General features: G+C 37.3%; 1 protein-coding gene across 1 annotated transcript in view; it reads right to left on the bottom strand.

The window, feature by feature from the left end:
* The window catches only part of Cntn6 (contactin 6), a 181,599-nt gene that overhangs the window by 86,905 nt on the left and 82,509 nt on the right, over positions 1 to 12,185 (bottom strand). The window contains exon 4 of the mRNA XM_048354889.1: positions 8,117 to 8,212. Coding sequence (XP_048210846.1) covers positions 8,117 to 8,212 — 96 coding nt within the window. The remainder of the gene's footprint in view (positions 1 to 8,116; positions 8,213 to 12,185) is intronic.

The raw sequence follows: 12,185 nt of genomic DNA, 5'->3' as shown, positions 1-12,185 counted from the left end.
AGCCAGAAGCAGAGCTGTGGCTCAAGAGGTAGAATGCTTAATGTTTAGTCAAAAAGCTCAGGGACAGCACCCAAGTCGTGAGTTCAAGCCTCAGAACCAACAACAATATAATACACATCAAAATAATACACACATACACACACCATATATATATACACATACATGTATGCACACATGTAAATATATGTGTATATATTCACTTAAATATATATATATATATTCTAGTTTGGAAGTTATAATATATGTTTTATCTGCCCACAATTGGGTTTGTGAAATTAGGAATATGATATAATACCAGGTACTGGTGGCTCATGTCTGTAATCCTAGCTACTCACGATGCTACAATCTAAAGGTTGCAGTTCAGAGCCATTCCAGGCAGACATATCCAAGAGACTCTTATCTTCAATTTACCAGCAAAAATCTTGAAGTAGAGGCATGGTATAAATACTAGAGCACCAGTCTTGAGTGGAAAATCTGAGTGACATTGAAAGGCATTAAGTACCATGTGTGCATGCACACATACACACATATACACACACATTACTTGTAACGCACATGTAAGAGGAACACACATAACACACATAATATGCATATGCACAATAATGACAGGATATCAAGAAAACAAGTGGAAAACCTTATTAGGAAAAGCTATAGGCTGTAAAGTACTAATGGCTTAAAATGCACACCGAATCCCTGCAGCAATACACAGTCCAAAGCAGCATACTTCAGTGTCCTGTCAGGATTAAACATACCTAAGTGTTTTTGTTAAGAATGTAGCTCAAACATGTAAAGTCATCTCCCACAGATCTTGAGTTTATTTGTTGAATGTTTAATAATTTGCTAGCACAGATTCGATGAGAATTTTAGGACTAAAATGTACAATCACACTTGTGACCTCTAAATGTCACCCCATTCCTTGCTAATTGCCACTAGCATGGGTGATTTCAATGCAGAGAGATGCGCAGGTTGACAGTGGCAGCAGAGAAAGGCCAGAAAGGGAAAGTTTAAAGGTTTGTGTTTAGAAAATACATCTCAGAAGAAATGATACAATCTTGTAACCAGCAGATAAATTGGAGCTAGCCTAGCAGGGGTTGAGCAGAGAAACACTTCTTATAGAGCAACAATTTGAAGATGAAAAGTACACATTATTTCACTGAATATTAATCCACCCATCACTGCAAACTTCAACTGTACAAGATACGAATACAGAAAAATAGACAAGATAAAATGAACAAAATAACAATGTTACACGCATATTAAAAAATAATAATAATGTTACACGCATCTTAAATGCTCAGTTTAATCAGCAGCCAAAAAATTCCTATGCTTTAAATAGGCTCGATGGCACACCTCTGTAATCTCAGCACTTGGAAGTCAGAGGTAGAAAAACTATGAGTTTCAGGCCATTCTGGGCTATAGAATGAGACCCTGTCTCAAAAAGAAACAATACATGCACACACGTGCATGAAGAACACACACACATGCACGCGCGCACACACACACATATACACATCTATGTAAATAAAAGATTATCCTGTTAGTAAAAATAAATAAATAAAATTCAGGATACTTTCATGTCTAGAAATATTCTCCAGTTACTCTTCATTAATCTTTTCTACCATGACAACCAGCACCCAATTTCTATGAATACATTGCCTTTTGTCACTATTTACATTCCATAAAAATAGAATTAAGCAATATGTGCCCTATAGTTAGTTTTGCCTTCATTTACATAACTATAGCAATACTAGTTTCCTGTTGTTGTTTGTTTGTTTGTTTTATGCTAAATATTCCACTTTAATTAGCTATTTTCCTGCTGATGTGTGCTTGAATCAGTTCCAGCCTGGGGATCATCAATGCAGTAGATGAACTGGCTTCATTATACCTAGCCAAGGAGCACGGAATCTCTACTTTCAAACCCTTCAGATGCCTCTGGTGGTGGGGAATTACAAAAACTCAAATGTAACAAGAGATAGATCATAAAATGCGGCAAAGACAAGAAGAGAAGTAATATAAGAACATGTAGAAACTTAGACTTGAACACTGAGAGAAGAATTAGGGAAGAATATGGGTGCTGTCTCCTTCATACATACATGGATGAGTTACCCTGTGCATGAGTAGTTAGTCAAACTCTCTACATCAATATCTAGAAGAAGAAGTGGGAGTTTTGGCTGTCCAAGGAAACTAACTGCTCTTTGACCCTGATATATAATAGTCAGTACCATAGCATTAATCTCAACATTCCCGCAGGCCCGTTTATGAAAGGCTGATGGGAAATAAGAAATTTTAAGAAGTCAGGCCCAATGGGAAAAACTTGACACTGGGAGCCAGAGTGGTAGGGACTGTAGGACTCCACCTCTTTCCCCTCCTCTGCTTGAACTGATTTCCTTGTGGCAGGAGGTAAGCCATCTGCCAACCACACTCTCCCACCAAAGCGAACTACATTAGCACAGTCCTAAAGCAACCGAGGTAATGGATGAAGTCATAGCCTTAAGCTTTCCCACCTCAGAGTCAAAACAAAAATTCCTTCTTTATAATTGCATTATTTGGTTGTTATAGTAACAGCAAAGAACACAATCAGTCCAAACTTCAAAGCTACAGCAGTGGATGATTACAAGGCAATGAACAAGCTCTACTACTGGAAATGATGAAGCAAATCTTAGACACCATTGCTTAGGCTAAAGCAATATAAACAATAAAAAAAAAAAGATGTGTTTTTGTACTAGTGAAGAAGGGATACTGAACCTAACTGGCACTCTTTGGCCACACGGTGGATGATAGGTTATTGTGTTTAATTGGCACCATCTTGTCTTCATGGTCAAAGAAGGGGAAGTCCCATCTCCCAGGTAATGGGCGTGCCTGAATTCCTAGAGGCAAGGGCAGGGATTTGAGTTACTGGGCCTACCTTCTTGGGTCATGAACTAGAATATATAATACTAGATGACAGGTGACACCTATATTTCTATGAGTAATCAACTTCAACTTCAATTTTCTTTCGAGTTTCCTAAGATCTTATTAAGCATAAAGAAAACTGCTGTTTTACTTCCATAACTACACTTCTAATTTCTTCTCCTGTTCTCAGATTTCTCAAATTTAATTTTCATCTGCATGTTGCTGTTGGGTTCATTCATTGTGCTGTCTAAGGACTTTAGTTCTTTTTTTTTTTTTTTTAATCTTGCTCCTAAGCCCATTGCTTTATCTCCCAAGAAGAGATGTTGGAAGGTTTGTGTTTGATACCAGAGTTGTCTAAATAGTAAATTTTCCTCAATATAAAAAGGATTCCCCCTGTCCTCACTGACCAGTCTTCTATTGAACTTTTGTGAAAAAAAGACAATCTTGAGCAAATTCCCAGGGCCATGAGTCACCTGAGCAATCACTATTCTAGGGCTTTCTGGGGACAGGAATAAGGTTTAGCTCTCTGAAATCCAATGTAACCCCTTCCCCTAAGCAGAAATTACAGGTTGACACTCGTGCCCAAGAATTCTATGTATTCTTCAACCTATAATCTTAGGAACTGAGACTGTAATTTTCTTCTCTCCCTTAGTGAATTCATTTTTTATCCTTGCTGCTAAAACTTTCTGATCTGTTCCTCCATGAGATGTTCCCTTCTTCAAAGGGACAATAGTTCAGAGACACTGAGAGAATCTGACCCAGAAACAGGAAGGAATCTACACAAACTAAATTTTAAACATACTTTTGTTTCAACCTCTTAACAATTGTTTTGTAAGTCTAATTGAGGGTATTCACGGCAAAGAGAGAATGCAGAGTACACACATAATTTTGCAAAAAAAAAACATATTTCTTAACATATGAAAGGGAATAAACATAAATTGTCAAAATTATATTTCTTAACATATGATTTAAACTGAAATCTGTGAGATCCAATACCTCTGTTGTTTCCTGCACAACATTTTTCAACTTTTATCCAGATTCTCCTTTACCATGTCAGTTTTCTCTGTTTGGTCCTTCTTCCTTACTCTCAGAGTTCTATCCAAAGTCTCAAGCTCTGTGGGTCTCCACCCCAAATCAATTTTAAAAGGCAAGATGAGCCTCCTGCCCTTTGCTCTCCCTTCAACATTGCCTGTCATGGGTTTCCTGAAAAATGTCTCTTAAGAAAGAAACTTAGTCATGTATTTCAAATCACTCCAACGTGTTAATGACTAACATTGATATGGGAATCAAACACATATAAAATCTTGAGAACGTAATTCTTCATCCTAAAATAGATCTCTTATACTTTATACTGCTGGTTTGTTTATTTTCTTTCTTTTTTTTCCCCCGTTAGTGGTGTTTGAACTTAAGCTTGCTAAACATTCACTCTGTTACCTGACTCCTGTCTCCAACTCCAAAATGTTTCTCCTGAAATCTGCGGATCTAACATGTCAATGTGCACCTGAATCAATTTACCTAGCGGATTTGTTAAAATGCAAACCCTGGGTTCCCTGCTCAGGGTAGCTGGCTCACCAACTCTGCAGAGCAGCTGGAGACTATGCACCAGTAACAGGTTTCCAGGTAATACTGATAGACTCAGATGGGGAATCTCACTTTGAAAGTGACGGATATAGACGGTACAACTTAGCCACCTCTTCACAGTCACCAAGGAAAGGAAATACCTTGGGCTTGGATTGGACCTTCCTTGGGATGGAGCAGTAGAGCCTAGAGGAGAGGATGCTGCTCTCATCATGTATTTATAGACTCTGGGATGGAAGGGATCTGAGATGCATGTGGTTCTAACATTATTTTACAACAAAAGGGGCAGAGAGGAAGAATAAAAAGTGTTGGGACCACAGCCCAGCCATGCTTCTCGACCCTTCTGTAAACCAATAAAGACGCAAAGCTCCTCTCATTATCCTAGCACACCTGCCCTGGTGTTTGCTCCACTTACACTAGTCTTCCACAATGGAAGCTGGTAGTAGGAACTTTTATCTGTTTCTTGTTTTAACATCACTAATCATTTCTGGGCTTCATTTGTATATTTTTTAATGGGGAAAGAAATATATATATATATATATATATATATATATATATATATATATATCCCAAATTGAAAGTTTTAAAACCTTCCCATTTGGCTTTTCTTAATTAAATGTATAATTCATGAGCCACTTACATTGAAACCATTGCATTTTTAAATATTCTTTCCACTCTCTATGACATTTATCTGTTATTAATGGTTGTGATACAGTTTTCCCCATGATGATTCAGCAATAACATTAGAGCTGAATGGTAATTGGTCCTTCTTGCAGCTTTTGTGTAGCTTCTCATTGACACCATCCTCTACAATTTTATTATTATTAGAAATGGCAGCTCTACAGTAAGCATTTGAAGACTATCCGATACTCTCTCGAGCATAAAACAAATCCTATTTTCCCCAGAGCATGATTATGTTTTGACATATTTTACAGCCCTATATCTTGTACTATGAAATTTCAAATACAAACACCGGGTTCTAGGCCATTATTTCCATTGTAGGGGATTTAACTTTTTTTAACGGGAATCACTTCATTGCAAAGAGTCCAAGAATGATACACATTAGCACTAAAAAAAAATCTTCTGTAGACCTGTAGACCAGAATTCAAGATCTGTTACATGTGTCTTGAGGTAGAAAAATAAATGAGAAAGATAAAGAATCTGAAGTATACTGCCCAGATTTAGTGGATAAATTCTCCCTTTGGAATATTCCAGGAGTAGACTTTACTGGAAACCTTGTATAGTGCTTTAGGGTTCAAACTGACTAGCCTGTGGATGGTAAATCATGGTTATGCTGGCCTGGTGGCAAAGACTCCATTCAACAACAGTAATTCTTTTCTGGGTTGAAATCATTGATTGTGCTGAGCAAGTTTATAGCACAGCACAGAAAGGTGCCTTACATCTACTCCTATTTGAGATCCTATTTGTTCCACAATTGCTTCTGGACAACATGAATTTTATTAGATCCCTTCTGAATTTGTCCAGACTTCCTTCAATAGTCCCCATTTCCATCATCTCTGGATGAGATGAATGCTATGGTTGTTAAGAGATGGGATATCCAATCCTGGAGGAAGATAGCAATCCACCAGGGGCTAGTTGCCAATACCTGGAAGCATTTTTCATTCCCATGACAATAGGAGAGGGACCAAAGGGCATCTAGCATATTAAAAGCCAAGGATGGTGCCCAGCATCATAACAGAGCAAAACATGGCCTTCCAACCTATGAATTGTTTCTAAATTTTTCATTTTGTCAATGCTGACAAATCCTGAATTCTGTAATAGTAACAGATTGTATAATATGTATGCTCTGTGTGATGGATTCAAAAACAAAGAAAACAATCTCTCCAAAATGAATGGAGTTTGAAAGTGGATAGAGAAAGATATAGGGTATGAAACGTACAAAATGGAAGTCTGAGATTTTTAGCAATGAAGACTGAGAAATTCCATAAAACTTCTTGAACGCAATACTCTACATTCATTTTATGAAATCAATCTCCTTCTCTGTATATATTCCTCAGAAGAGAAGAAAATCCTGGCATGGCTTTGTATACTTTACCACTCAGGAAGTGACAGCCAGGGCTAGATTACACCAGACCAAAATAGAGCAGAATAAATACAGTGATAATTCAAATAAGGTCCTGTGAATTCCAAACACATGATCTTGACCAAGTTAACACTAACATTTTTAACATGATTACATGGTTTGTAAGACTGTAATTTCTTTTCCCTGAAAAGGGTAAACGAGTTAAGATATACAAAATGCTGAGCTGAGCATTCAACACATAGCAGGTACTCACTGTCTTATCAAATTATAGCACACTAAATAGGCCTAAATCTTCTCCCTTGGTATGTAATCCATTTACCTACTCAAAATACTCAATTACTTTTTACCTAGTTGGCATCTGAGAGTTAAGATATTATAAAATAAATATCTAATTTTCAAGCCCCAAACCTACACTTTCTTCAATGCCTCTATCCAAATGGCTAGCATTCCAAGTTCCAGTTACTTAGTCTGCCTTCCCTACTCGAAAAGTACCAAAGTCATACAGTTATTACCAATTTGACCTGTCCAATAAAATAATATCATTTCCAGAAAATCCATAAATAGTACATAAAAATGGGCAGGAAGTAGATATTAGGAAATCGGTACTTTCTTTTGGTATAATTTCCCTTTTTATCCTATAACATAATTTTGAGCTTATTTTTGTGATTTCGGAAATTGGTTGAATTCTCAACATCTTTACCGATGGGAAGGAAAACACTAGGCTCATATGACACACAGAATCCAAACTATTGGCATAAGTTTAATTTTTCTATCAACCTAAACACTTGAGCCGAGGAAAAGGAAACTAAACAAATTTAAACTTTACATTTCCATGAGCCATGGATTGAGTCTTATTTTTTTAAACCATTAATGGAAAGAGAATACTTTGACTATCATGCAACTAGTATTTCAAGGTGACTTAAATTATTTTAAACAGATATCATTTCTGCACCCTGGAAATTGCAAATGAAATTTCACGTGTGCTCTCCTTATGCACGAATACCAGAAAATCTACTGATTGTATCTTTTTTCCAACCATCCTGTGGCTTTGCCTTCGAACATCCTGAATAAAATTCTAGTTCGATCCCCATTGCGAGTGGATTGTACAGATTCTGTTTTATGAGAGACCAAGGCTCTCATAAAATAAAATTAGAAAAATAAAGAGAAAATATTCTCACCCTGTAGCTAAGTAAAAATCCCTATGGCTCCCCATTGAGCTGAAGGCCACATCTACCACCCCTACCTTGCCAAATAAGTAAGATAAATATTATATTGTCTCTATCACATGTATCCATCTGCAAGGACATGACTCCAAACCACTCTGGGGACTTCATGGAAGAAACAAAAGAAACTGCAAAACATTGGCTTGGTGAAACATTAAGGAAGTGGGGGAGGAAAAAGATGATTTCGGTTTTTATTTTTGTTTTTAATCTGAGATGTCAACAAGGAAATAAGGTGACCCTGAAGAAAGAAATTCAGCACCACCTTGAATACTAGCCACTCAACTCATCCACCTTTGGGGAATATTGAAGATCCAAACTACCTCCAACTCCACAATTACCCCTCCCCCCCGCTCATCCCCCACACAAACACCCCATATACCTCCAAAATGCGGTGGTGGGCCACAGAATAGTACCACGCCTTGACCTTCTCTCACAGATACTGTGCTTCTTGTTTTGGTTTCAAAATCTTCAATATCTTGGAAAGCAAAGGAAAACCAATTTAGGATTAGTTACATCGAAGGAGAAAGATTTTAAAGCATTTCTAACTTCTTTTTATCAGGAAAGGTGAGAGATACTCACTCTTGCATTGATGAGAGGACTTAGTTGATGATCCATTTATCTGCCCTCATTATTTATTTTCAAAATCTTACTTTTCTTTCTTGCCTTTCTTGGGAACATCATTAAACCAAATATGTGAAAAATGCATTTGTTCACAGCAGTGTTTACTTTTATTCTCCCAGTCTGCAGTCCAACTAGGAAATTCCTTAAGCTCAGCACATATTTACTTTCCCTGCTCAGGGAAAATGTGATTTGAAAGAGGTATGTAGTTGGTATGGTGGAGTCCTCTCACACTTTAGATGAATGGTTACCATTTAGACGGGAGGATGGGATCCGTAAGAGTTTGGGGTGTAATGGGGTGAGGGAAAGTCCAACATGTGACAGAATCACTGAGACAAGAAATATGTTTTCTATTTTCTCTTGATCTATTCCTTCACAGGCTGCTTTATTATCTTATTTGGAATGTTGTTAGTGCCTACATCAAAGAATCCTAGAAATTCAGAGGCAGAGAAGAGTTTCCTAAAGATCTTGATAAGCTACACATCTGAGGTATAAATCTGTCAACATTCCTGGGAAAGTTATTCAGTCTCTATAAAGAGGTAAACTGTTTAATTTGTTTGACCTTCAATTTCTTAATCTATAGAATCTCTTCCTTCCTTCCTTCCTTCCTTCCTTCCTTCCTTCCTTCCTTCCTTCCTTCCTTCCTTCTGAAGATTATATTCAGGGCCTCATACTTGCTACACAAGCGTTCTACCAATTGATCCATGTCCCCAATATTTTTGCAATAAAATCATTCACTACCTTAGTCTGGTCGGGCCCTGGAACATCACCTTCTTTTGTCATCTTTCAAGTAACTGGTATTATAGACATGTGCTACCAAGCCCAGCTGGCAATTTAAAAACTCTTGACTGAATAATATGAATGTTATCACATTGGACACTGTTTAATCCTATCTATACCACTTTGCCTTTTCCCATCTGTTCTTCAGAAATAGTCATTAGCTTTATGATAATTATTTATGTTCTGGTATGCCTGCCTTATCTTTCTACCAAGCACTGATGACCTTTTTCCTCTTTGGTTATGGAAAAATGAAATCAGTGTACATCTATTTTCTGCCATCAATATATATCTTGAAGGTAAGGAATGTATTTCAATAATAAAAATTTACCTACTATGTATGAGGTACTGTGAAGATAAAGCAAACAAAACAAGATTAACAAATAATATTATATTCATGACTGTGAGTTCTTTGTCATTTCAATGTGCACCACTTTAACTGACTTGCTGGGCACTGACTTGCTGTGTTCAGGCTTGGAATTTTGGCCACTCAGGCATGTGAGAACAGGGAGACAGGGGTCCCAAATTAGCCTGGGCAGAAAAGTCTATGAGGTACCACGTCCAGTTAACTATCCCAAAGCTGGGCTTAAGCAGTAGAGCATCAGCTGTGAGCAAACAAGCCAAGCACACTCAAAGCTTCAGTTTCAATCTCTCTGCTACCAGCAAGAAAACCATTATATCTTAATTAAAAATAAAATCAGCCTACTAAATTATTTTAATAGCAATCTATTGACTCATGGTTTCTGTTTCTCAAGGTTATTATAAAATGTGATCATACTGAAGCTATTTTCCCTTTACTTTTATTCTTTAAAAAAAATCCCACTAGGTTGTCATCATATTTTAGTGGTCAAAGAAACAAACAAGGCCAGGAAGGAGTCTTAAGAAGCTGAATGATCCTATGAAATTAACAAGCTCTGCACTGAATCTTCTCCATGTCACACAACTATGGTTGTACTCATCTAGTGATATTCATCCTGTTTTTGGTGTTAATCAGAAATCATTACAACACAGTGTTGGTAAGACCATAGCAGCTTTATTACATTCAGTGTTCACTGCCAGTTACATAGCTCCCATTCGTGACATTACTATTCCTCTCTGGGCCTTTTAGAATCACAATAGGGTTTCTATTAGTTGTCATGAAAGAAAATTAGTTTCTCTGGAAAGACATACAAGTCCTATTAGCTATCAAAACACAACACAATTATTTCAAAATGTTACTAGTTCAAAGGTTTTAATTAATAGCTCACATTTTACAACTGTTAATGACACCTTAGATCACAGACAAGATAAAATTTCATCTTATTCAAACTAGATTCCCTGTCACCTGATATGCTTTGAACAAGATTGATTTTTATACATCCAATGTGTAATTCAAATGACTTTATGCTCAATGATTTAATTCAGGTAGGTTTTAGAGGCAAGGTCTACTGAAGTAGCTAGTCAAATAAACATCTAACAAGTAATTTCTTTATGATGTAAGATTTTTTAAAACTTAGATTGAGTTCTCTCTACAAGAAGACAGGGATAGCTACCTCCCTGTATTTTTCTTCTTCTTTTCCTCCTCCTCCCCCTCCTCCTCCCCCTCCTCCTCCCCCTCCTCCTCCCCCTCCTCCTCCTCCTCCTCCTCCTCCTCCTCCTCCTCCTTCTTCTCCTTCTTCTGTTTTTTAGCCTACCTATTTTTGCTTTGGAGAAAATAGCTTAGTTTGACATTGTTCTCTGGGATGCTCTCAAGTTCTACAATATTTGGAGATTTTCCCATAAAGCACAAAGGTGACCTGCCTAAGCTGCCCTTGTGCTCAAGGTATAAGTCCTGCAGAGCTGGTTGCTATTAATGACCCCCATTCTTGAGGCTGCTCTCATTAAGCCCTTCTGATGACCATAGCTTATCAGGTCCTGGGGTTTTATTGCTGGTTTTGGAGGAAGCATTTGGCAGGAGCATAAGCAAAAATGCAGTCACAAACAAGGCTTAGTTCCAAAGGCCAGCAGGACGTGCCTGAGAATGGCCCATAAAATGAGCTTTAAAGAATTACTGGGCCATATGCTCTCTCCTGGAGCAACCAAGGTAGAGAAGAGGGACGAGACCACCAAAATGTACTTAAAATTAAGTTCAAGCAATGCAAAGCGTTGCAATATCTAATTGTAAGGAGAATACATCTTTGCATCTGTCACATGGAAGAATGCATCTCAGCTTAATTAAAGCAAGAAAATTGTGCCTTCCCTGCCGAGTCCTGAGGATTACATTCAGACGCTGTATCTAATAGTGCCAGCACCTGACATAGAAGGGGACCAAGTGTTGTGCCAAGTCTTATAGCCTAGAGGAAGATTCTGTGTACCCGTCGTCCACCAGCTAAGATGATGAGAACAACATTTGAAAATTTGAGAAGAGAAAGGAAAATATTCTCCAAGAATAGATGAATACTGGAATCAGAACTAAGGATACCTGAGTTGTTAAAAAAAAAAAAAAGAGCAATATCAGAGCAACAGATGGTCCGTGTTTGTTGTTGTTGTTGTTTTTTTTTCTCATCTGTAGAAGTTAGATCTAAAATTCAATTGGATATAACTTAGACAGGACTCGATATTCACACATAATCAGACTAAAGTAGGATACTCTTAGGAGAGGAACCCAAAGGCATAACTCCTCTGAACGTCTAAAATATTATTTATCAAAATGAATTCTAGGAAATGGAGAATACTTTTATTGTTGTTTATTTTTGCTTTGTTTTTTTTAAATGTCCTTTTAGCAAGAGGCAAAAAAGAAGCCCAGAAATGGAGGGAAGAATGAATAGAACAAGTATAAACATGGTATTCAACATACACTATGTAAAACCTGAAGTAAGCGACTTGTAGGTAGACACTGGAAGGAAAAACTTGGAGAAAGTTAAGGAAGGGGTAAGATTGTTCTAAAAGAATTGTACTCATTACCTGACTTATAGAATGGTAGTCCCTCCATACAACACCTTAATAACAACAATAAAAAATGAATGATATACCTGCAATCCTACCTACCCAGGATGATGAGATCTGAGTATCACAATTAAAAGCTAGGCTGGGCA

Source organism: Perognathus longimembris, chromosome 10, assembly GCF_023159225.1.
Source record: "Perognathus longimembris pacificus isolate PPM17 chromosome 10, ASM2315922v1, whole genome shotgun sequence".
In the NCBI taxonomy this organism is placed as follows: Eukaryota; Metazoa; Chordata; class Mammalia; order Rodentia; family Heteromyidae; genus Perognathus; species Perognathus longimembris.
This window is presented reverse-complemented; position numbering and strand designations above follow the sequence as displayed.